General features: G+C 36.7%; 1 protein-coding gene and 1 long non-coding RNA gene across 13 annotated transcripts in view; one reads left to right on the top strand and one right to left on the bottom strand.

Moving 5' to 3' along the window:
• MYO3B (myosin IIIB) overlaps nucleotides 1-27,073 on the bottom strand; it is a 192,541-nt gene that overhangs the window by 133,135 nt on the left and 32,333 nt on the right. For 11 of the 12 annotated variants that reach the window (XR_010369281.1, XR_010369282.1, XM_064434510.1 and 8 more), the window contains exons 8-9: nucleotides 26,856-26,932; nucleotides 15,143-15,288 (exon numbers count right to left, since the gene is read on the bottom strand). Coding sequence is in view for 10 of the 12 variants with exons in the window: in XM_064434510.1 (XP_064290580.1) it covers nucleotides 15,143-15,288; nucleotides 26,856-26,932 (223 nt within the window). In the remaining 2 variants the exon portion in view is untranslated. Of the gene's footprint in view, nucleotides 1-2,456; nucleotides 2,561-3,279; nucleotides 3,355-15,142; nucleotides 15,289-26,855; nucleotides 26,933-27,073 lie in introns of those variants that run through there. The other variant, XM_064434516.1, reaches the window with a different exon arrangement.
• LOC135308915 (uncharacterized) lies at nucleotides 10,183-17,528 on the top strand. The gene is made up of 4 exons (XR_010369290.1): nucleotides 10,183-10,601; nucleotides 13,297-13,395; nucleotides 14,741-14,855; nucleotides 16,297-17,528. It is a non-coding gene; the product is annotated as an uncharacterized LOC135308915 (long non-coding RNA).

The raw sequence follows: 27,073 nt of genomic DNA on the forward strand, positions 1-27,073 counted from the left end.
AGGAGTATGCTCCTGCTGAGTTTGCTCTCCAGAGACCTTTTCACTAGCAACTGATTCACCTCTAAACAGTGTCGTCTCCTTTCCCACTCTCCCCCCCTCCCTTTTCTCTGAGGACTCATTTTCTTCTGTAAATATCTAATTCAAAAGTGTTAACATATAACTTCAACAACCTCTCTTCTATAATTATCAAAGCCATATATCTATTCAAATAATGGCTAAGCACCTTAATTCTAGCAAGGCTATGATGCTTTAAACCAGGACCAAAACTACTGAGGGAAAAGAATCGGTTAAAACCAAGTAGAACACAAGACATTGCTGCCTCATTACTGAAACAAAAATATTCTTCTTGCTTAAGTATTTTACTATCTTTTAATTACAGAAACAGAGTTATCTGATATTCCCTCTTCGCTGGAATTTTCCATAGGCTATACATAGTGACAGAAGTCTGGACTCAATCCAACAGCATATGAGGAATTTATATTGAATTGAAAGTTAAATAGACTGCAGGATTCTAATTAGCTGGAAAGGTCAAGGGTAGTAATGCACTTTTTTGGCTTTGGAGTTTTTTTTGTAATACAGTCTCCTGATCTAGTAAAAGCCAAACTAGATATCTGTTTTCCCTCTCTTGCAAGAGAATGATGGCAATGAGATCTATAATACATAAATACATTTGCTTCTTTTTGCTTATGTTTTTACATGACTATTAATTTTGCTGCCACTAAGTATGTGACTTAGCAGATTAACAATGAAATATGGGCTCAGCTGCAAAACAAATTCAAACTCACCAATGAACAAAATATCAACTAGCTCTTTAAAGCACACTTAAATCAAGATTTATTCACATGTCTCCTGCTTATAATAGTTCATCAGGCAGAAAAATAATGAGTAAAAATAAATAGTAAAAGGTAGTCAGCTCCAGAATTATGCAAAATCTCCTTCTGACTGTCAAGATTCACTTTATGCATTGATGAAAGAGAGATGCTTCAGGAAGACTATAAACAGGCTGTCAAAAGATGCTTTCTAAGAAACCTCCATCACATGAAAAATCCGTGGTTCAAAATGGTATATATCTGATAAACACCACCTTTAAAGTAATGAGTATGGACAGAAATAATGTGCTAAGCACACTGAATTATCTTGAAGGTCAAATAAGGACCTTCAGAAAATGTATCAAACCAAATCTCAGTTATGTAATTTTTTTAGTCCATACAAACAGAAAGAAAATGGATGAAAAAGTATTGCAAAGTGTTCTGCTTGGGAACATCTGGATTATCTTTGACTTTTTCCCCTGAACATTGCAATTCACAGGCCACTGGTTTCAGTCAGATTTGGCATCTGCAAGGTTTCATTAGCCTTTTTCAGAACCTGACAAGGCATCATTTATTTCTGTCATTTATTCTTCAGTTTCCAGTTTCAGTTTCTGGCTTCACTGAGACAGAAACAAGTGTTTCATTTCAGAAATATTTTTGGATGGAGGGGAAAACATACAGCTTTGCATTCCAGTGGTCAAGCTTCCAACCAAAAATTCAGCATAATTGACTTACAATTATGCTTTGTTATCTCATTTATTCACAGAAGTTTCAGAGAGTTGAAGTGGCACAAGCAAATTAAGAGCAATTGAGACAAGGGAAGTAACAGTAACAATTTTTATTTATAACCAGTTCTCATCTTTAGTGCAATGTAGTATTTTGCTTTTCTATTAAAATCATTGCTCTGTGAATTTGCAAAGCAGTAGAATGTCAGTTGCCAAAGAAATGAAAATAGGACAGCAATACTTCTGTGCCTGACTGAAATACATATGGTGGTGTCTAGACACTACACTTCTGTAGCTGGAATATTAAAATACTGCAGTTACACAGCATATTTGTAGAAATTTATGGGGAAGAAAAATATCTTCTTACATCTGAAAGTGAAAATCCCACAGATAAATTTCTAAGGACAATTCCTGAATTGTGTGTGTTTCACACTGCCACTGTACATCAGCCAGTTTAAGAGACCCGAGTAGGACACCTCCCTGAAAGCACAGCTCAGTGAAGCAGATCCACTCTTGGAAAGCTAAAAGTTGGCTCAAGAAAGACTCAGAGGGATGCTACAAACTGTTTCTTTTAGGCATAGGAAGATTGCCAAGGGAAGAACTAGACCATTTGTAGTCTGACATGGAACAGTGTGCCACTGTCCAGTGCTCCTGCTGAGATCTCCCTCTGCCCAGGAGGGCAAAGCAGAGCAAAGGCTCTGTCATGCCATGGTGACTCTGCCAGTAGGTTCCATATTGCCCTAGAAACAAGGTAATACAGGGTACCTGTGATTTTTCAACTCACTGAGACATGCTTTTCAGGGCCTTCTTTCCATCAACAATTAAATGTTTTCACTACATTGCTCCTTTGAAAAGGGGAACTTGCTTCACAAAACCACACAAGGTTTTTTCCGTTTTTGCTTCCTTACCTTAATTTCTTTGGTCTATTTTAGCTCTTATTTTCAGAGAGGAAGACACCTTCTTACCCCTCCATTTCACAAAGGCGAGCATTTTCTTAGTTGAGCCTCTACAGAAGTACAAACAAACCTAACAGTAACCCCATAAAAGAAGTTTATCACCACATGATTGATGTGGCTGGTACTGAACATGCAATTCAGTCATTACACTCAGAAAAAGCAAGCACTTAAACCCTGCACTTTCAAAGGAAGTAAAGATCTTTGTATGTTATGATTCAAACTTATCTTTTTCAGCTTCGTATTGTATGAACTGGTATTATTCTGATGGCTCTGTCAGTCTAGTTCAGAAATAAACATTAGCAGAAGGAATACATTCATTAAAGGTGGCATATTTCCAACGGACCATTAGGAAGATCATTATAAATATTCTGAAGCAACAGACTGAAAAAATGCTGAAACCTAAAGAAATGTACAAGATGTGTAAGAGTACCATTTTTAAAAAAAAAGGAATTATCATTTAAGGTAATGCGCCTTCTGAGCAAGAGGACTGTATGTGGAATGAAATTTATTTGCTCACTCTCCTATTCCATCCAATAAGCTTTATTCCAAAATAGTTAAATTTTTGTCTGCTTAAAAAAACCCCAACTTCAATGGCTTATGAATACCTGTACATTATATCTGGGGTGAAGACTAATAAACACAATATGAGAAACATGAAAAATTTATTCATTACCAAAAAGGTCCCATGACTGCAATTCAAATAAACCCTCTCTTAGGCAGAACTAAATGACAATAATATAATAAGACTGTATCCAAATAAACCTGTAAAGACACTAATGTAAAACTCACGTGTTCCTTGAAACAGTTGAGACAGGCCATGGAAAATATCTTGGGGAAAACATTGACTCATGTAAGCTCGGAAATCTAGGAAAGGATGAAGGCAGCTAAACCACATGGAAGGTAAGAGCCACTAATGATGGACATAATGTGTAGCAAAGTAATTAGTGATGCAATAAGAGACCAAAAAAAATGCTACAGAGCTGATCTATTAAAACATCATGGAACACAGAGGGGTGATTTTTTCTTTTAATGCAAGATTTAATCCTCACCTCATGCTGAATATTCTACGGTAAGCTCTGAAAAGAAGGATCTCCTGGATATGTTTAAAAACTCAGAGAAAACTGAAGAGTTGAAAGAAGCAATGGTAAATGACAGACATAGGACAAGGGAACATTTTGAAGTGGCACCTTAGCAAAAGTAAAAAGACAACGTCAAGATTGGGAAAAATATCAAAGTACTAACAAAGTGAGAAGAGCAAAATGAAAAAATGAGGGACAAAAAAGATGATAAAGACAAAGAAACCAAACTCCCCAAAGGCAAAATTAGGATAGAGAAGCAAAAATACATCTACAATAAAAACAGAGGATATAAGATGGAACACAATTCTTCCTTGCTTCCTGAATTTCCTCTCAGTAATTATGAGTAACTAAGGTGATTACATACTTTTTAACATGACATGAGCACTCAATTTTCAATAACACATAGAATGTCTAAACAAAGAAGAAAATTATACTTTCACAAATTCAGATCTCTGGTTTTGTTGCAATTTAAGACTTTTTCTGTTCTTTTTGTGTCCCCAGACAGTTCAAGCAGATGCTGCCTGCTCTCAAAGTCTGATGTGTTTGCAAGCTGGCAACAGATCATGGATCATCAACTTGCCCAATGAATCTACCTTATTGTAATTCAAAACATCTTTATCCAGCACTTACAGTAATATGTGAACAGTCTGATAAGAGGGAATCTGATATAACTATACTGAGAATGAAGAAACCTAGCAGCCACATTTTAGCTAATTTAACCGAACTAAACTGCATAAAGTCAATCACTTCAGCCAGCCAAGTAGAAAGATGAAAGATGTTATTACTATTTTTTTTCCTAATGCTCTCAGAGACTGTGGTGCTGGATGCCAAAGCAGAGATACCGACTCACTCAAAAGGAAAAATGTTCCTTTCCCCTGTCACTGTCCAAGCTACTGAAGAAAGCTTTGCTCAGAAAGAAGAGTGCTCCTTTTCCAAGAGCACAAGGGTTGCTTTGTTGCTTCCTCTGTTATCACAGACATACCTTTTTTTTTGTAAATACAGCTCTCATTCACGGCATCTCAACAATCATTTGCCAAGTAGATAAAATGCCAGTCTTCAAGATCTTAGATACATACTTTATATCTTAGAGATCTTATATCTTAGAGATAAGCAGGGCCATGTTCAAGTTACCACTAACTTTTTTTTAGATAAACTACAAAAATTTTTACACTTTTTCAATAAAGCAAATATAAATCTCTGTAGAAATAATTACATATGCCTTGGAAAATTCACTTTGTTTAGATAATTTTTACCAGCTTTTTTTCAGTCTTCAAACCTTTTATACCTTTATATCTGTTTGTTTTCAATGCCAATTTTAAAGGGTTACTAACAACACTAGACAAATTAGTCCAGTAATTGTTTATTCAGGCTGGCTAAGTAAGTAAACTACCCTGTTTACCACTCAATTTCCTCCTAAAACCCTTATATGCATGAAGTGAACATTTTTCCCCACAGTACAGACTAACACAGGCTGGAAAGAACCTCAGAAGGTCTCTACCCCAACCTCCTGCTCTAAGCAGGATCATTTATGAGTTCAGCTCAGGTTTCTCAAGGCTTTGTTTTCTCAGGTCTTCACACTTCAAATTCATTTTCAGTCAATTTTCAGTAAGAACTCTTCAGTTATCATGGAAGTCAGCACTTTGAAACCCAGCCCTTGAACCCCAGCCATGGCTTTGTATCCCTACACTCCCGAGATCACATTTAGCCATATACAAATACTAAACCTCAGCACAGAACTAACAGGCCATTTCACCAGGCCTGCATCATTATTTACCACTTTCCCCCTCTTCTATTTCCTTTCTCCATTCCCTGCTTGCTATTTCTTCCAACAGCACTGTAACATTTGTGAATCTAGCACTGCAGAGTCATTTCATCTGACTACATTCTTGTTTGTTCATATGTAAAATGTGGCCTCTCTGCAGAGAATGACCTATCTAGAGTCTTGCCAGGCAGTTTTTCCTTGGCCTCATGACAGCTGTGGAAATTTGCACCTCCTGTAGGACCTCCTGGGAGAAGCTGCAGTACAACAGAAATCTAAATGGCATTTCATGATCATGAAATGAGCCCACTGAAATCATTATTACTCCTGAATACTGGAGTTATAAAGATTTATGACCAATGCCTACTCCAATAAATATTTCTTTAAAAATTTTATGAGTTCCAACTTATGACTATATCTTTGATAGGAAAGAAATATAGGCCACTAATTGTTAATAGTAAACGTACAGATATGTGTAGTGTATTATTACTGCACTAATCATGAGTAATTATTAAATATACTGCATAAAATCTTAACATTAATCAACCTGATATCTGCAACAAGCAAATCAATACCTTTCAAAGCCCAGCTCCTTTTCAACAAATATGTTTGCAAATAGTGTGATTACTTTTTATTGCGTATTTCTGAAAATTACTTTACAGAGCAAAGGACATAGGTATTTGGCCACTTTTTATTACAAAAATATAACCAACACGCATTCATTACGATCCTGAGCATAATTACAATCTTGCTGGAATGTGGCTAGCACCTAAAAGGTTCACTTTATTCTGCTTCTATCAGCCAGTGAATAAATTGCTTTATAAATATGAAGATCAATATTCTATTTTGAATAGAGAAAAGGCATCTATTTTTTGACTACGTCCCATGAAAGTCCCTGGAACTGTGAAATGTACAAGGTGTCTTATTCAGTCTGCAAGACCAAACTATGTGAAGAGATTATCTTTTGTTCATGCAAAAATCTAATTTCATTTACTTGGCTCAATTAATTATAAATTATGTGGGCTACTGAACTCCAATATTAAACATAGGCTATAAAGCTTATTTCAGAACCCCACAAGGCTGATGGCATGTAATGAAGTTTCACTTCTTTAGGACTGCACTACAGAACAGAATTTTATAACTTTCCTTCAAACAGTAAGTTCTAACTTGTATTTCCAAGGCACAAGTACAACCTGTACACCAATGGACCTGCAAAACCACCTGTTAAATGCACAATAAGTCAACAGAACACAAGTTTGTGTTTTGATGTCTGACAAGGTAAGACATTGCAGGCAAAATATTAAAGTTTTATGAATGAAAATTTATAGCACTGATATGACTTTCAACCAAGACAGTGTTCCAGACTTCAAAAAAAAGCAAGTTTTTTGCAGTCTCTTCTTTTTCCTCCATGACTGACAGATAAGCTTTATCACAATTTCATATAAATACCTCTCACTAAAATTTAGTCACACACACAAGAGACTGTATGGTCTGAGTAACCTGTCTGTTATCATTACAGCTCTGACACCACATAACTTTCTAATCACAAAGCAATTAAAAAGGGGAGTACAAGTTTTCTACTATGCAACAAACTTTAATTCAAACATCACCTTTTCCAAATCCATTGCAAACAACCAAACACCTCTCTGGACTAAGCATGAAGATGGTTATCAAGGTAAGGTAGGCTGACTATGGATGTTTGATAGCCAAGAAGTCTAAGGGATGTTTGATAGCCTGGAAGTTTAACTCATCCAGTATTTTCCTCTGGCAGCACTGAATACAAGTCTCTTGTGCAACTAGACTTTAATGCAGAGCTCCCTCAAGGAAGTTCAGTGTGGGACCATCATGAGTCCTCCATTGTGGGTAAATCTCATGCCCAAAAATAAACGTGCTATTTGCAGCCTTTGTATGCAGTTGCAATACTTGGTATTTGGGAGCCACAAAAAGGAATCAATAAGGCAATAAATTTTCCTTCTTTCCAGTATTTAAAGAATTTAGCAGAGTAACTAAGGCTTTATTTGCCCGCAGCTGTTTCATAGAAAAAAAAAAAAAGGGGGCGGGGAACCCAAACAAACAGAGGAGTTTACACAGTTTAAATTCTGAAGGATCATTTTAAAAGGGAAGCAGAATGCAATTTTAACAGACCCTAAGAAGTATGTTTCATGAATGTTCACTTAATACCAGACCACGACATTCTTAAAATTTCAAGCAGGGAAACCTGCTCTGGTTACCTTGGTGATAAACTGAAGACAAAATAGCACATAATTGTTGCTGATGTCACTGCTCCAAATTGTTTCCAAGGTTACAGAGTACCTCAAATAATTGTGATGTTTCATTTCTAGACTGTATTTGAAGCCCATTTTCTGTTCCCAGTAAATTGCTTAGTACTGCAGGTAATCTATCTAAACCTTATCTATTAAGCATCAGCAGCCTCTCAGCAACCTATGGTAAGGATGTAGGCTTATATGTGGAAAATAAAGCTGCCTAGTTGTTTACTGAGCAACATGACTCCCGGACTATCTTAATTCTTTTTATCCTAAGAATCTATCTCTATAACAATATATATCAATCAATCATAAAAAACCCCTGAATATTAAATGTCTCAGGGCAATGCAATATTACATATGAGCTATCTACCTGAAAGGAAGCTATACCCTGGGGTAAATTGTGGAAAATTGGTTGTAACTATTGTGAGATTTTCTCACAATCTTCAAACCCATTTTAAATGCAGAGCACAAGTATTTTGCTGCACTAGAAATAAAAAGCAGTCATGCTACATCTTCTCCATTGCAACGTCCAGTTTACTGTGCACCATAGCATGAATCTCCTTAAAAATCAGTAGGTACTCTGTGTAAGGATTACACTGACAGTATTACTGCCAAAAGAAAACTACAGACAATGCTGTTAACTGCTGAAGTCCTGTCAAGAAACAGGGAGCAGTTTTCAAAGCACACTAAAACCAACATAATTTTAGTCTACAATAATAAAAGCAAGACTTGCTAGGTCAGCTCTATCCCCTAAATCTAACTGAAAAATATTTCAAATCCTCACTTCTGAAGGAGACAACAGTAGATGTCCATCTCCCACCTCTCCTCCTGCTGGATGTGCCTTTCATCACATGACTGCTCTCAGACTGCAAGGCTTGACCTTGTCAGCAAGAAATTTTCCACTAGAGCAAAACAAAATGGCATTCACAGTATCTTAGCAGTCTGTTATTACTTATGCAATGGATTTCAAAAAGTAATAATTTACTTTAGAAACTGGATGACTAAAATAGTTTATGTGCATTTAATGCACAAAATTAACTGCATATGGAGTCACTAAAAATATCTGTTAGGCATCTCAGCTTTTACCTAGGGTTTAGAGGCAGCTGAGTGGAGCATGGAGAGTAACACAGAGCATCAGAAGTGATTATTTTTTATTTGCTCAAAAAATGGTTGAGAGCTGAGCATGTTTATTTTCACGTTTATTCAAGTTTCCTGATGAATTCATTTCAGCTGCGTGCATTTTAGCTCTTCTGTGTTCTAGCAACAACCAGACTGGCAGGAAACATTTGGTGAAACAGTCTGTTTTAAATAAGCACCAAAGAATATACCTATAAAACAGTACCCTTCTATTCATGAGAATGCCAGTTGGAGGAGAGACTCTTAATAAATCAAAAATCAGAAACATACTGTGCAGGCAAAGTCCTCCTTAACAGCCAGAACAGTAAATGCTTACAACAGACTATTCAACAGCAAGCCACAGAGCACAAATTACAATTATTTGCTGAAATTAGGCTATGAATACATATGAACAAAGAGTGCATTAGCAAAATCAAATTCTATCTCTAAATGCCTTCTAAAAGGAAGAGTAAGACAAAATCAATGAGAAACAGGCAGTTGTAGATAAGTTATGTGATAACTGAATAGTTAAAGAAAGGAAAGGAGGGAAATTGCACCAAGATGATTTGATTTTAGGGCTAATTCCCTACTGTCTTATGTAATATATAAAAATACTTATAATATTCTACCACCTTCTCAAATATATTAAAATGTCATAAGGTAAACGGAAAACAGACCCCATTTTGTTATGATATAGCTGCTAACTCCACACACTTCAATTTCTAGACCTACTGCCAGACTTAAAAGCACAGTTATAGATGCATACTTGGTACAGCCTTCTCTCTGCTTTTTAAATAAGGATGATATAATGAAGGTAAAATTACCCTGTTAAACTCTGGCACAAATCTATCTGAATTTGGTATTCAAACCCAAGGATGCATTTGACTTTTTATCAAGTCATATACCTGTTAGTAATGAATAAGTCCTGTACATCCTTATAAGGGCAGAGTCCTTGCCCTGAAGTATTTTGGCACTGCTGCATATTCTGAGAGAGTGACAGTAACAATACTAAAATACCTTGTCATCTTAGCACACAACTGTTTCCCCATGGACTTAACACATGTACTGCCAAATCATACAAACACCTCCATCCACCACTAGAGGTGTACTGCAGGGGCAAAAATGGTCCAGTCCCATTCAACATCTTCATTAATGATGAGACAGAGTGTACCCTCAGCAAGTTTGCATGTTCCCCACCGGTGAGGAATGGCTGCTAACCCCAGGGTTGTGCTGCCATCCAAAGGGAAGGAACCTCAACAGGCTGGAGATACAGCAAACAGGAACCTCAGAAGTTCAGCAAAAGCAGTGCAGAGCCCTGTACCAGTATTTTCTGGGCGCTGACCACCAGGAAACAGCCTCACACCAGAGGAACTGGGGGTTCCCTTGGACACCAAGGTGAACATGAGCCAGTTCTGTGCCCTGGTGGTAACGAAGGCTGGTGGAACCCTGGGCTGCCTTAGGAGGGGTGTGGGCAGCTATACTGTCCTACAACACACGCTTGTGCTTCTTTCCCATTCCAAGCAACAGCAGTAAAAGTGTATGCTACACGATATACCAGGATCATGTCAACACCAATGGAGATGGCAAAATTACAGAAAAGTTGGAATATGAGAGGCTGCAATATGAAAGGCTGTGTCACAAAATGTTAGTATTTAAAATGTCCCCACAATGGATCTGTTCAGATGGATGGAACTACCTGTAGTACACCAGCTGCCTAACGTGTATACAACAAAGCAAGGTGAAGGTGCAACGGGCTGTACCACAGTCACTTTATCTACTGAAGTTATATTCTGTTGTCTATTCTCTCTCTTAACAAGATCATACCTTAAAAATGACAGTAATTGAGTATACGTGAAGAATTTCTTCAGAGTTTATTTACCAACATAAAAGGTGAGTTATGGTGGCACAGAAATTATGAAGATACTGCCTGTGTACAAACTACCACGAAGCTGAAGTTGCAATGGGGTAGGAGGTGGTTTGATCCTGCTGGATGCAGGTCAGCTGCTAAAGCATCAAGCATCAGTAAAATCTAATAAGTACTCCCAAAAGCTGTAAGTTTCAACACAGTACAACACAGTTTAAGAACAGCACCACTCAATGACTACTCACAAGCTCAATTCCATTCCACTCCTGACTATTTAACATGAACTAATGAAGCATAATAATTTTAAATGAAATTTCATTTAATTCTCAGATTTTGTGAGTTAGAAAATCAAACTGCCATTTCTTATCACCAATCAATTTTAAAACAGGTGCCTTCCACTTCTCCACTCATGTCTATCACTCAAGAACACTTGAGTGATAGACATGAGTGAAGAATTTGGTTTAATTCCTGTTAGTGTCAGCTGTCAGTGTAACCTAGAAAAATTGCTCTTTACCATGTCCCTGTAAAAACGACTATATATAAAGAGACAGATCCTGAAAAGCAGGATCTTTGCAACATGATGTGAAATCCTCACTTTACACTCGTACATACACCCCATCCACCCCTTCCACACTACTATACCATCTTTATCTCCTCTTTGCCACACTATTTTTTATAGCCATTACTTTTCAAAATTTCAAATAATTGCCAGTGATTTGTCACGATACCCTAAGAGATAGTACTGAGATGATGTAATATTTCTCACGAGATAACATAGTTAGAAGAATTTATGGACCTATTTTACTTGAAAAAGCTTAGGCGTAATGCTATTTGAGAATCTTTCACTTCGTAATATTTTTGCCAAAACCGACACACCTAAGTAGTGACAGCAGATGGAAGAGGTTAAAAGTATCAACTCCCAAATTACCAACTTCTCTAGGCCACCTTCCTTTCATAATTTAGACCCTTCTGTTGGAGATTTGAAAATATATTCTAGGCAGATGACAAGTTAACAGAATAATTTCATGGTTCAGTGTCTTCGCAGTATGATTTATCTCTTATCTCTAAGCACTGGAGGTCCCTTTTCAGGAGATTTATTAGTTAGATCCAAGAATCCATTTTGATGAGAGAGAATATGTGCATTATTGCAAAACAGAACCTTAACATTTGCTCTAAGATAATGTCTCCTTCTCATTAGTTTTAAGAAAAGTCCCATGCATGTGCCGTCACAACTATTTCTAAAATAATGCACCTGCATACAACAAAATGTTCATGAACAAAAGAGGCTTTTTATATTTGCATTAGTCAAGGAACTTGTATCCCCTCCTCTTCTAAATCTACATAACATACATAGAAATAAGGTCCGGAATCTAATGGAACATGTGATGTAATAATTAACTAGCATTTTCTTTTCCACTCCACTTTTGCTATCAGGTATTTGCTGCAGACAAATTTTGTAGGACAAGAAAAGTTTAACCACGGGAAGTTGCTTAAACATCTGGTTCACAGCTCAGGCCATATTATCAGAAGTATGAAGTTAATACCTAGACAACTTAAAAAAAACCCATTGTGTTTTCAAAAACACTTAGCATGCAGCATCTCCTGTTGTGAAACTAGTCAGGCTTTGAGAGAAGTGCAGCACAGTGGGATCACCTTTTCTCTTACACCAAGTTGAAGTAGTTGGTGATTTCTGAGGGTTCACCTGTCCTCTAGAAATAAGATATTTTGTTAAGATAAATTCAGTCCCCAATCACATTTTATGTTGCTTGACCAAATGATAGAAAATCTGAATTTAAATGGCCTCCTCTTCCCACAATGCCATATAACACATCTTGGGACTCTATGGTGTATCCACAGATGTGCTCCTCTGCCAGCCTCTGAGCTGTTCAGTCTGGAGATTAGTCCATCCCTGGTTTAAGTTACATAACACAGACATGAACCTAGAAGCAGTTAAGTTTAACAGAAGTCCTTGACTTGAGTTCTACACACCAAGATATCTCCAATGATCTTGAGGGTATTTGACTGCTCTGACTGCCAGTACAAAACCATTCATCTAATGGTTGATTCAAATCCCATAAAGCCAAAGTAAAGACTCATTGATTTAAATTATACTCATTCAAGACTAAGGTCTAGCTCTGCTGCTCACTATGTTGAAACTCAATGCCAAGGCTAAAAGCACAATTGGCTCTCACTAGAAAAAAAGCCAGTGACTAAACTGACATAGAAACTTGACCATTTGAGAATGGAAGAAGTCTACAGAAACACACACACAGCCATTTCTGTATCTAGTTTTGGCAATTTTGCCAATACTAACATTTTAAAATATTCATGAGAATAGAGTATTAAACAGTGTTTGATAACAAAACTTGAAAACCACTGCAAAGCTTTCTATTAATGTAAAGAAACCAGCATCACAGAAAACAGACCAGTCTAGTACACAGAACGCAGTACAAACAGAAAGATATGGATCAACTGGAGTCAAGAATGTAAGCAAACAAGTAACTAATTCTTGATAACTCTCTGACTGAGTGATGTCTAAGTGTTTTTTACTGTAAATGGCAATGTCACCTCTTGTCCCAACTACAATCAAGTCAGCCCAATCAACAAAAAATTATCCTGGGAGAACACATACAGAAATCACATACAAAAATCAATTAATCAATAGCCCATTAAGTTTACTGCTTATTATTACCCATTACATTTATTGTTTGTTATTTGCAGAAGCTTTTTGCACTTCCAGATAAACAGAGCTAGACTGTAGGGAACCACAGTGACACCATAACTGTGCTCAGAGGATTTTGGATTGAACAATCTCAGAAGGTGAGCTCCAATGCTTCCATGTCACTGCTGGACACTCAACACCCAGGGCCCAGAAGAACCACTTAGAGTCTGAGAGCATCAATGCTCATGTTGAAAAGGCTGTTAAAAATGTGTGAATTTCAGCCTAGTTATCAGGAACTGCTCCAAGAATTCTTCTGAACTGTCAAGCTACTCTAAGAGGGGAATGCACTTTCTTGTCATATTTGCTGTCCCTCTGAACTGATTTCAAACAAGTACCAGGAGAAAAGCTCTGTCTCCTATACCCCAGGTGTTTATGACATCCAGCACTCATTATAGTTCACTTCATCTAACAAGAATGCATAGTTAGAAGCAGTAGGGCTATAGCTTATGTAATGCACAGCAGAGCAAAATATCTCAACTTAAAAACTGATATTATTCTGTTTGGTAAATATACAGAGATTATTTGATTAATCAGATCACAAAACAAAGGTGAATTATCTATGTCATACAGAGATGCAACAGCACATAGAGAAATAGGTAATCTGTAGACAGAAATCAAAGATCCTACATGCCCTATTTTTTTGTATCTTCCTATTGCTTGCTCTTACTTTTGGTACCACTTCTGTCCTCTTACACTATTTTGAGCACTGATAAAATTTTTAGATATTGTTTAAGTAATCTGAAGCCTCCCTTGCCTTAACTGGCCAGACACCTTTTACATTCATGAAAAGGCAACAAGATCAATTGCTGCTTCAGTATAAATAATTTTGGAAAGAGTGGTTGTAGTTCATGTCTGAGCTGGGGAGAAGAAGATAGCTGTATGAGCCAGAACCCAGCACAACTGCATCTGCATATAAATAGACTTAATCAGAAATGCAAATTGCAATCAGACAAAATTTTAGAGGCCTATGATAACTGGGTAGATAACAAAAGGTCAAATACTTGTATTGCTGAAGGCTTTAAACTGTTAAGTCAGTGGTGATTCTTCATTAGCCAAAATGTGGAAAAGACTAGTACATGCCAGCCTAATCAATGATGGACAATTTCTATATTTTTTCTATTATTACAACTGTTCTGTTGCTAGACTCTATTTCATGCTGTCAATCTCACTTATTCAGGAAGACTCAATGAAATGAAAACAAATGAAATCAAATATAGACAGTATGAAATAACACAGCTAATTTACATGACTATATATAGAAAGGAATTTATATCCCTTTTTCATATCTAATCTAATTCATATGAGATTGTCCATGGATGACAATACAAATCTTCACATTTTAACATCCTCAGGTAAATGAAAAAAATAAATTATGATTACAGTTTGCTGAAACTGCCAGACTGCTTCATAGCACTGACAAAATTGTATGTTTTTCTTTTACAGTAAAACAAGCCTAATGCTCTAGGGGAATAATATTTGAAAACATTATTTAACAAATAATGTTAAAGTAACAAATGCTGCCGTCTCCATTTGAAAGAAATGTTTTCATCAGTAATAGGTAAGAAAAGTTCTGTTGGAAGAAAGGTACCTGGATATTATATGATTTTATATTCTAAAGTAAGAATAAAATAAATAAGTCTTTATAATTTCAAGGCATTCTAAATAAAAATTGCTGTAGAAGCCAGACTAAAAAAGAAAAAAAAATCTTTAACATTCCAGATGTTTATTGTCTTTCTGTAGAAGAGATTCTTAGGATTTTAAGCACAAACATTTGCCAAGTAGTTCTCCTTTGAGTAACTGCCTTTGAACAAACTAGTGAGTGAGGAGAGCCACCTAGTGCCATACCTTGGAATTTTAAAAAGGGTTTTCACCGGATGCATGTCAAATAAAGGAGGGTCTCCATCCCCCAGTTCAATAGCTGTTATTCCCAAGGACCACACGTCACATCGAGCATCATAGGAGTAGTCATACTGTTGCTCACAAGCAATGACCTATCAGAGGAGAAGCAGAGAAACCAATGTTTTAATCTAATTTACAATTCATATCATCCAATATAACACGGAGGTACTTTTTTGAGTCATGTCTAAAAGGCTATGTAGCTATCAAATCCATATCACTTTTACCTGTATATACCAGACAGAAGAAACACCACAAAAAGGTAACAGAAAATTAGAACATCTCTTATGTTTGTTTTCTTTAAAAACAATATCTTTATTTTTTTAAATACATTAAGCTTCATGGGATGCTCCAAATATCTACACAAAGAACATCAATAATAATTTTTTTGAAAGAATGACTTACAGAGACCTATTATAATAGCAGAGAACCCTACTGATGTTATTCTTATTTACTTCTGTGACTATTCATGGGGATAGACCGATTTGCATAGCTGGTTTTTAGATAAGGATATTCCATCAGTAATTTCTGTCTTTTTTGTTGTTGTTGTTGTTTGTTTGTTTTCTGTTTTGTTTTTTATTTACTGCATTCGAGTAGTTTAAAAAATCTTAGGTAACATGCCATATACCTTGTCTAAGAAAAATGGAAGTGAGCAGGAATCTCTCCTTGGATATCAGAACTGTTTTACACCACGGACTTAATGCACGCTTCCAGACAACTCACTGATCACATTCTAATACATTGACTATTCATGTCAGCTGAATCTAAATGTGAGATTCAAAGCAAAGTTTAAATTTAGCCCTTATCTTTACAAAGGGATGAGACAAAAAATAACAGCCTCACTGTGTTTTACTATGATTTGGAATTGTGTCTCATGTTTGTCTTCCAAAATCTCATAAATTAAATAAGTACTTTAAAATAATTTATGGGATCCTGGCATATTGCTAGTATAAACTTCCATATCTTTTCCCATAGTTTTTCAAGTATCTTTAATAATTTGTACTTAAGATAAAAATAACATGTCCTAGGGTGGCTGTACCTATGTTCTAGAAGAGAGTTTATATTTTTTAAGCTTCTGTATTACTTTTCAATTCCTGTGTTAGGGCTTCAGTTTGGAACAACACTTTGCACAGACCGCAACATACAAGTCAGCAATGCGAGTAGCTGCTGGCAGAGAGTCACCTGTTATTAAAAAACCTTTCCTGAGAAGCTGCTGAATTCATCTTAACCTCTGAGTTACTTTCTCCATAAACTGCACCTAACAAAGGCATTCCTGACTCTGGCAGTGATTCCATCCAACATGCCCATAGAAATTGTCTGTCTCTCATTTGGGACTCTTGACCCACTGTAGTGCACTCATCATTTATTTTATCAGAAATGGGGGTGCTGAACACAGTTGAAATAATACTGAAATATCTGGGGGTGGGGGAGGTTTGCATTAAAGTTGCACATCAGTTAATTCTTTTTCTTTTCCTAGAGCAAATCAGTCAAGAAAAATGAAGACGCTTCCAAATTTTTTATCAATGTTTTGACAAGTGTTGAGATCACTCTTTCTCCTCAATTTTTTCAGTTAGTATCCCAGAGAAAGGGGAAAAGTTGAAATACACACCACAAAAGAGGTTTCAGAGATTTTTTTCCTTCAATTTGAAGAGGCAGAGCTTTGTTAGTTAATCCAGTGTTTTTCAAAATTGTCCCACAAAGATAATTTCTCCATCTCCCTTCTCTTCAACAGAATGTCTTAAATGAAAGCCCTGGAATAATTTTTAGTTCTTCAAAATGTTCACTATAGCTTTGATCTCATCATGGAGATCTCTCTATCTCATGAAATATTGACAGTAGACAGCTTCTACACAGCTCAAGCAAAGTGTTTTAAAACATATCCATTTCAGAGGCCTTTATGATAACTTCATTTTCTTAAAAGAATTTATGAGAGAGAAAAGTCAAATGCAAAAATTTGGAAAGTCAGCGTAGAGATCCATCAGAGATACTTAAATAATATATTCTGAAGAGGCTATCATTGAAATTTTGCTCAGAGATTGAAGAGGAAGATTATATTTCTTGTTTATTTTGGGAGTTTTCTATACAGTTCCCCAAATAAGCTGTATATTGAATAAGACTTCCTCAAAAAAAAATTCATCCAAGTTGGCTTCTAAGGCCATGACTTGGAAACCTATCCATATGTGGCTAACTTTATGCACTGTGCTTTCCTTCCTTTTTTAACCCATGAAAAATATTTATCTGCTTAGTATAAAATCTGCTAAAGCCCATTTTCCTGGAGGTGAATACCTTGGAAGTTGCCTGGATTCTCATATGCATACTGAGTCCTTTGCAAATACTTGCCTATTTGTTCTCTAATGCTATGATGCAGAGGAACACAATCTCATTTTCAAAAGAAGGAAAAGAAGGATCTGCTCAAGGTCACACTGGACTTCATCAGCAATGCCACACACACAGCTGAATGTGGTCTCCCACATTCAAAGATATTATGGTTTTTCCCTGCAAGCACATCACAATTGCTTCTAACTACAGGGCAATGACAAACTTTGCTGTGTATGTTGGTCTTACAAAGTTTAACACACTACACTTAGAGCTTTTTTCATCTTCACAGTGTATTTCCTATCAAAGAGAAAGGAATGAATAGCACATCTTTGTGTCTTCTGCTCCACACCTAACAGATACACCTCCAGTACATGGCAGTACAACGACACTATGGCAAAATACTGCCATTCTAACCAGAGGGAACGGGACACCATTAGATTCTTTTCCATCCCATTATAGAGGCTATGGGGATTATTTTAGAAAAAATATTCCCCTTAACATATATGATTTTTATAGAAGACATTCAGCCAGTGGACCATATGGACCATTAGCTTGACAATAGCGAAATTAGCCTCACAGAAAAGATCCAAAATTAACCACTGTCTTCACCCAGTACGCAGAATGTACATGCATGCAACAACCACTTTGGTTTGAAACAACTGTTCAATTTCTGTGTAACTTATTATTAGAATCTTGCCAACTGATGTACTCCTTGGAGAAATGCAGATGCGACTAATTTTGATTTTTAAAACAACAAACAAATTTTTCGGCTTTTTCCTTGATGAAAGATGTGCATCTGCAGTTTGCTTTATGTGTTGGCTAGCAGAGAACATTCTCTTGCAATGTGAAGAGAGTCACAGTTTACAAGCCAGCCAAGTCTTTGGGAATGCTGCAGTCTTGTATTGCCTTGAAAACTATTTCTACTCCCTGCAGAGCAAAAATCTCTAAGAGACAAAACCAACAGGCCCTATTGACTTATCTTTCTTTATATTCCTATCTCTGTCAGGAACTCAGAGACACCTTTTTTTTTTTTGAAACATCTCTACTTTTCGTTGGAGTTTTGGAGCTGAGAGTAGCACTCAGCACTGCTGAGGCCTGCTCTGCCCAGTGGGGTATGAAGACAGAGAGCCCAGAAGACACAATGTGAAACTGCAGAACATGCTTCTCCCTTTCTTTCTTTGTGCAAAGACAGCACATTTCTACCAATTTTATATCCAGCAAAATCCTCCCCTGCTTGTAAAAGCGAAACAGAAGACGTAGTTTGCTTTGCTGCAAGCATTATGTTCATGGCAAAGCCTCAGGGGGTGATGTAGCTAATCTTGAGATTTGCTAGTAAACATAACAGGAATAAACACTGAGTCTTTCACTTCAGCCTGGGCTGGCTGCATGGACACAGTGGCCTGGGTTGCTAAGGAGACAGGCTGTCATCTTTTGTTTTAGATGTAATTTCATCACAATTTCATGCCCAGTCATACTGCTGTAGGTTGAAAACCATTCAAACACTAGAGAGAGAACAGAAAGTGTGATGGTAGCTGTCAACACTAATTGTGCTGAGGGCCACACTGGTACAGAATGAGGGGATAGGGAATTCACAGGTCTGGAAAAATGATACACAAACAAATCAGTCATACTAAGTGGAGGGAATTTAGAGAAGTCAGTGCCTAGGCATTCTGTGTGATTTACAAGTTGTACAGAAACAAAATTTCAGAGACACATAAGTTGACTTATATCTTAAAAAGAAAATTTTGTATTCAAGGATCTAATTCTGCCTGTTCTGAAATCAATATAAACATTTCTCTGAACTTCAGCAAGTGCAGCAGCAGATCAAAGGTGGATTTAGAAGAAGGAAAACAGTTAATACAGAGAACTACCTATCATTTGGACAGTGAACATACTGACTTGCGCAGAGAGAGAAAGCTGTACACATGTTTAGATGAAGCAAAATACATCAAACCGTTTTAAGTTTACCCAGAATTATTAGAAGTGAACTTACTTTCCCTCTGCCTCAGTAAATACAAAGCAGAGCTGCAAGCACAGGCTAGTAACAGCAGTGCAGGTGTGCTACTGGAGAGCACTGCTGCACCACGAGCGCCCTGAGCCGCGCAGGAAGGAGCCCGGAGCTGCTGGGGCGTGCTGGGCTCAGCTGACACAGCCAGCCCAGCAGCTCCTGTGCCGTGTGAGCACTGCTGAGAAGCACTGCGCATGGAAAAGGAACGTGGCGCTAAGTCGTCACCCTTGCTGCAAGGAAAACAAGATTGCTAGCTGTGCCAGCCAACTGAAAGCAACCAGCTGAACTTGTGGGCTCCATCTGACACTACACAACCCAACTTCATTTGTTTACATCAGTAATATATTACATATTCTTCAAATCCCTATGTAGCAACACCAGAAAAGGCTTTCATGATAGCACATAGCAGCACTGGGGATAATCAATTAGACAACCAAACTGATACTTATCTATCTCTCCATCACTTCCTCATTCCATCTTTTCCTTCTCCTCTTCAAGCACATTCATATATTGAATAAAAAGCAATTTTGTGATTGAAATTGGTTCCATATTCCTGCATTTTCTTATATGGATTTCAGTTCCTTATTTTGTACCATTATACAAATGTTTCCATAGTATATCAGAAAATAATTTGTTATAAATTTTCCCAAAATAAGTAGTAAATGACATTTAAAATAAGTCCTATAAGTAATTATCACAATTAATATTGATTTATTGTAAATTAATTATATGTCAAGCAGTCAAATTTTACCAGCTGTGAGTAATAAATTTTTATTTTTAACTCGCCCAAGGGAAATATTTCTGACACCATTAGACTGTTCTGGCAACAGGCTACATTTGTAGGGAAACATAATACCTTTTACTGGATCAAATGATATAGCAAAGAAAAACAGGCTTTCAAGCACAGAAATCATGCTTTCATACCATGAGACCATCACTACTCATAATAATACAACAGGCACATTTTGCTTCTGATCTAGAAATATACTCCTTAATAGTGAGTGTATATACTACACACCTCACACAGATTTTCAAATGGTCTTTCACAAAGAAAGCAAAAACTAAGAGCTCCTCCTCCTCCACCCTTCCAACTGAACATATTTCGTGTAGGCAACTCAGCGCAGACCCACGTGGTACTGAACTGATTTTCTCTGATGTTTTGGGCTTGTTGTTTTGATTTGTCTTTTAAATCTTTAAACACCCTACATGAAAGATTTACAACCCTTTCATAGTTGTTGAAACAAAATAGAAACAACTCCTCCACACCCCTTCACAAGACTACAGCTATGTCATCAATGCTACTGGCAATGCTCCCTGAGGTTCCTCCAGCTGCCATCTAGTTTCACTTGCCATGCTAGCCCAGGTGGGGCTCTCCTGGAGGCAAAGGAGGAGGGGATGCATTCTGCTAGATTCTGCTTTTGAGGGAGAGCTTGCTGGTGCTGTCCTGCTGTGCTTTCTGCCTCTCTTGTATGTAATGTCCTTTAAAGTTTGAAACCTCTGTATTCCATTTCAGACTCCTAAATCCACTGTTTTCATTATGGACTTTAACCAACTTCAGTATAACTCCTTACTACAGCAGTTTGTTAAAGCTTCAGTTTGAGAGTCACAGAAAAGAAGAAAGCAGAGGAAAAGCCAGGACAGTAAAGGCAATTTCCTTCATTTCTTTAAAGAAATAAAAATCTGTATTCAGAAATCTTTTTAAAAATCATCTGTCAGCTGTCATAAGGTGGCATCTCAGAGTCACAGGCATTTCAACCATGTGCAGCCATTTAGAGACTTAATCCTACCCCACATTCTGCCACTGACCTCCTGTAAGTTCTTAAGCAAATCACTTCACTTCTATGTCCCTCAGTTCATCCCTGCAGTCTTGCCCTATCTATTCAGAGCAACTGTTCCCACTCTTCCCCCATGCCTTCCCACACTTACACTGCTGTAGTTCCTCTCTGGCATGCCTATACCTGGTTCCACATGAAGCACAGTGCTGCCCTCAAACGCAGTGCTGCATTTTGAGAGGACAGCTAGTATTTCCTAAAAATAATTGCCAGTACACTGCAGTGTCCCAGCACCTTAACCTCCCGAAAAACAGAATGTAATTGCATAATGTATGTCAAGAGGGAAGTTCCTTTTCACCCTAGGCTTAATACAGCATCACATATTATTTCATGCTACTTACCTTCTACTTTAACATTTTTTATTGCATTCATGGCAAATTATTTCATGCTACTTACCTTCAACTTTAACATTTTTTATTGCATTTATTATTTTTACCCCTTAAATGTGTGGGATTTTCAAATATTTCACTGTTGATTAATTGTGATGCCAGATACACACAAGTTCTATAAAAGCAGCAGCAGATTTGTTTCTATCAGTACAGTTTTACTCTGAGGAGAGTTGTTTGGGGTTTTTTTGTAAATTATGCTTTCAATATTATCTCATGTACTGTAATTTACAAGGCAAAAAGACTATAAAACTGAGAAACTGTAATAAGAGCTAATTTAATAATCTATCTCTTATCACTAGCTATACAAGAATTGCTACTATACTTTCACAGAAGATATTAAAATATTTTCAAAACTTTCTTTATTATAGAAGGTGTAATATTATTTATCACAAAATAAGCATTCTTTTCCACTGTACAACTGTTTTCAAATGGCTTTCAGGCAGAAAAGTAAGCATATATCCATTCCTGAAATCTATATCCTATTTATACTAAGTGGTGGATTCCTACAGCTCATTATAAATCAGCATGCACAAAATTCCTTACTTAGGTGGCAATTAAAAGTATAGAGAAAATATGCATATGAGAAAAGCTAATTTTAGCAAACTGACCTTGAATCTCTTGATGTAAGCAAAGGGCTGACAAACAGAATAGGCTGAAATATGACAAGATGAGACTCTGCTAAATTACTTCATAAGAATGTATCACTGTACCTGTTTAGAGTTAATTAAAAACATGAAAGGAAAGATGGAGAGGGACTTTTTACAAGAGCATATAGTGACAGAATAAGAGGGAATGGATTCAGACTGAGGGAGAGTAGGTTTAGATTCGATATTAGGAAAAAATTCTTTACTGTGAGGGTGGTGAGGCACTGGAACAGGCTGCCCCATCCCTGGAAGTGTGTAAGGTCCAGCTGGATGGGGCTCTGAGCAACCTGGTCAAGTGGAACGTGTCCCTTCCTAGGGCAGGGGATTTGGAAATAGATGATCTTTAAGGTCCCTTCCAACCCAAACCTAGGATTGTATGATTCAATAGCCCCAGGTTAGTATTGGGCAGTTAGTATTAGTAGTGGTGGGATTATGTTTTCTATGCTGTATTTACAATTAAATGAATTTTTCCCAAATTCTAAGACTTGAATACAGCCCTTATTGTAATAAATATTGGCTTCAGCAGAAAAGTTATGCAAGGTTTTTGCAAACTTTTTTTTTCTTTTTGCATATTTTTAAACTTAATTTAAATTTAAACATTAATGTAAGTTACTTATGGGGTGCTTTTTTACCATCTAGTTTTGTTAATTTTTTATTAGATTATGCAGACACACAATTTTGTACTGAAACAATGCAAATATTATTCATTGTTTCAGGATTAGACTTATTTCACACACACATGATCAGATTTAAAGTTTTAAATGAATACAAAGGAACACTGGGAAAAGAAAGACAATTTAAGCTATTCACCCACTGTTCTAACACTTTGGAAATTTATTCTGATCCTCAGATGTACTGAATTTTATCCCAGGAGAATGCCTTGATTCAGCAGGAGAAAGGGAAACTGTGTCTGGGGCAATCTTACTGATCATTACTTCCTGCTGCCAGCAGGGTAACAAATATTCAAAACACAGAGTTGAAACAGCGTTACCTAATACTGCGACATCTGAAATAGCTCTGAAAATAGGAAAACAGACCCAAGATTTTACCTCTGCTTAACTCATTATTACAGAATTCTTATATCTTTACCACAGTATCACAGCTTTTCCTACTCATGTGTCATATTTCAACAGATAATCCTTCAAAGGATCAACTATATTTTAATTATGTTTCTTTTAAAATATAAATATACATTCACCAGTATAATTTTTAGCAGTTATCAGTAAAATATAACAGCATATTCCCTTCAGTTTTAAATTTTCTTCAGCATCTCTCCAGTTCTTTCTAACTTCAAGTATCATTTTCTATTTCCATTCTTAAAACTAAATTTGGGTCAAACATGTACATATATCTGTACATGGGGCACATCATCTTGAGTGTGATCACATGCCACACCAAGGGATGCTACCATGCTTAGAACTACAGATGTAAAGGCAGTTCAGTACAAAAGCTTCAAATCTGATTTATCCTGCTAGCACATAACACAATTTATTTATCTATTTCTAATATCTAGCACAATAGAAGCAGATTTTAGGTAACTTAAGTGTTTGATAACAAGCAGCTTTAAACATACTATCCTGCCTTATTTATCTTTTATTGGTATGCTTGTATTCAGTGTTTCAGTTTCTGAGAGTCTACATTTGTAAGTATGAAAAAATATTAATTAGGTTAAACAACAATTATTAATTTTCAGTGACTCCTCTTTAAAGCTGCTCTCAAACTGGCTTATCCTTGTCACATTCTCTGTTGCTTCCTCACAGCCTAATTTTTACCTGTATTTTCATTTTTTCAGCAAAATTTTTTGTGAATCACAAGCTCTGCTCAAGGACAGCTCTTTTTTGTCCTGATACTGCTAAGCAAGCCTCAGAGTCATCAGAAAAAAAGGAGCCACGGTGCTTGAGTCACTCAAATAATAAGCAGTTAAGCTGCTACTTTGAGTGCTGTCAGTAAGAACATTGACTTGAAGACCTTCCTTACACCACCCTCAGACACTGCTATTTTCCTATGAGCTTCTGCTATTTTAAGTACCATGCCTTATAATCCCTTTGAAATGTTTTGCAAACTTAATCTTAAAATGTGGTTTTCTTCATTTTATAGAGCATTCATGGCCCAGGCTGATCTAGTGATTCCAGTTTTCAGTGTGTTTGTCTCCTGCTTATATCCAGTTATTCCCATCTGTCAGCTTTAAACATCCTGCATCATTCTTCTCCAGGTTTTCTTTTTATGGAGTTTACACTGGAAAATATTTCCTGTCAGCTATATTCTACTCTGAAACAGTACTGTAGTCTCTTCCTCCAAGGCAAGCTTTTTCATCTCCCCTCTCACTCCCCCTTCAGATTAAATCCATCCTTCTCACTGCCAGATGAGATCCCATGATTACCTTATGCATTGACTGAGGTACCTATGCTTCATATCCAGATGAAGTCCAATTGAAAAAAAAGCCTTCATGTTTTTTATTTCTCTGATTAGGAACATTTCATTCCTGTTCAGTTATTTTATGATATTTTGGGGTTTGAAATAAATTCTATCCTGTGTCAAAAACCTTTAGACAAAAAGATTTTGTGTAAATGAGTACAAAAAACTGAGTTAAGGGCCTTTCTAGTGTTTACTGATCTCACCACAATCTCATCTAGAAAACACTCTTCCTAATAAACTGTTACCCAAGCACACATTTTCATTTTCCTTTTCTTTTATTGCAGTCCTAATCTTCGATCTTTCACATAAAAATCTGGGTGCATATTTTAAAAATACAAGAAAGATCTCCCCAGAAATAAAGTACATTGCATCCTGCATATCACTTGAAACCTGTCGTTTATATGAGCAACTGCAGTGATTTGAGCAAGCAAACCTGTCATTTAAAAGCTGTTTCCACACCAGCACAATGGGTATCTAAGCCCCTTACAGCTGTTTTGCTGCCCCGGCACACCTGTGAAGCCTGGTGTGACTCATGGCATGCAAATGTAATATGGGTTACTATGCCTATGGTACTGGGTCAGTTCTTTCAACAGATCTTTTCAAAAGAGCAAGAATTCAAAGCCACACCTGTTCCTGTTTGATATGCCATGTACATATCATACCTTGACTACATGTGTGCTGTACTTTCAGGTCAAAATTTTTCAGATCAAAATATCTGTTTATCTCTTTGGCTTTCTGCCACGAGAATAAATATCTTCAACATGGCAAGGAAAATAAATTTGGTATAATTACTGCCCTTGATGGCAATTATTCAAGCAGAACAGTACCACGAAAATAACCTATTATAATCCATGTTCTATAAAATCTTTCATAATATGTCCATTATTATCTGAGTAGTATTTTATAGAGGTCTCATTTTAGAAATGTCTCCAATCAAGGTGATTCCATAAATAATGTTTTCACAGTGGTTTCTAAGGTATCTTGTGTCTCCTTTGTGACGTAAACTGGTTGTTATGGAGATGGTGAAATATCAACCATTCTTTGTGAGACTGTGCAAGATCAATTTTAGACCCCTTGCAGCAGCATATTTTCTCTGCTCAGCCATAATCAGCCTTCCTTAGCAACAAAAATAGATGCATAAAGATTATGAACTGTTTTAAAACAAATGTTTGCACAATACTTTTAACTCTTCAAACTACAGAAGTAGACCTGTGTGCATTTGTAATATATAAATTCCATCCCAAATTCCCCAAAACTCACATGGCCTTTAACAGAAAAGAGCCTCGTACTGTTACAAAGGCTGGAAAACTTACAAAAAAACAAACAACTCCTGTTTCAATCCTTGTTCTTAAATTTCACAATCCATATCTTTCAGAAGTACTTTGTGGTCCTTAAAGCAGAGAATATAAAGATTGATATCTTGTAAAGATAAAACACATTGTTGAACAAACTTTACTTTGGTAAAGTACAAATTTTTGCTCAACAGTGTGTTAAAACTTTTAGAGCTTCATGAAATAGAAGGCAAAGGGTTAAGTCTGGATAGTAGTGTGTAAAATAATGTAAGTGAGATACTTCAAAATGGGCTAAGCTACCTATATATTATTTTTATCAATTTTTTAACCTATGCTAGCCCATGTGTCTAAGTTTTAAGGCCCCAGTTAATAATTAAGGTTAAAGAACACATAGGTCAGCCAGGGTTTTGCAGTATGCAAGACTGGAAAAAGGAATTCCTCCTTCTCCCCCAGTCCATATTTACATCACAGACTAGCACCCCAAAACATACAATATTTGACTGGAAAGTCATAACATTCTTAGGACCCTCGTTTATTTGTAGATTTGTTGTAATTTTATGGAAACACTATAGAGAAGAAAATAATGATTATTAGAAATCCATTTTGTATACTCTAATAGTATATTACTTCTACTGAACAGAGGACAAGATGTAAAGCAGAAACACAGCCATAAGGGAGGGAAAAATACCCCTACCATGGGGAAGTGGCAACAAAGTGTGTATTGCCAGGAATGGAGACAAGGCAGACAGGCACATTTGCCTACCTCAGGTGCCATCCAAAAGGGTGTTCCCACTGAGGTGTTTCTACGCAGCCGTGTGCTGGTGAGCTGGGCTGAAACACCTGCAGCAAAACAGATCAAAGAAACTTGGCTTCAAATTCACTGTCATTTCAGTAAGTTTATTTCAAATATCTGGAAAACAAAACCCAAACTTGTGAGCACAGCTGCAGAATGCCTGGCCAAAGTAGGTGCAAATTATTTGT

The sequence above is a fragment of the Passer domesticus genome, chromosome 10 (genome assembly GCF_036417665.1).
Source record: "Passer domesticus isolate bPasDom1 chromosome 10, bPasDom1.hap1, whole genome shotgun sequence".
Lineage (NCBI taxonomy): Eukaryota > Metazoa > Chordata > Aves > Passeriformes > Passeridae > Passer > Passer domesticus.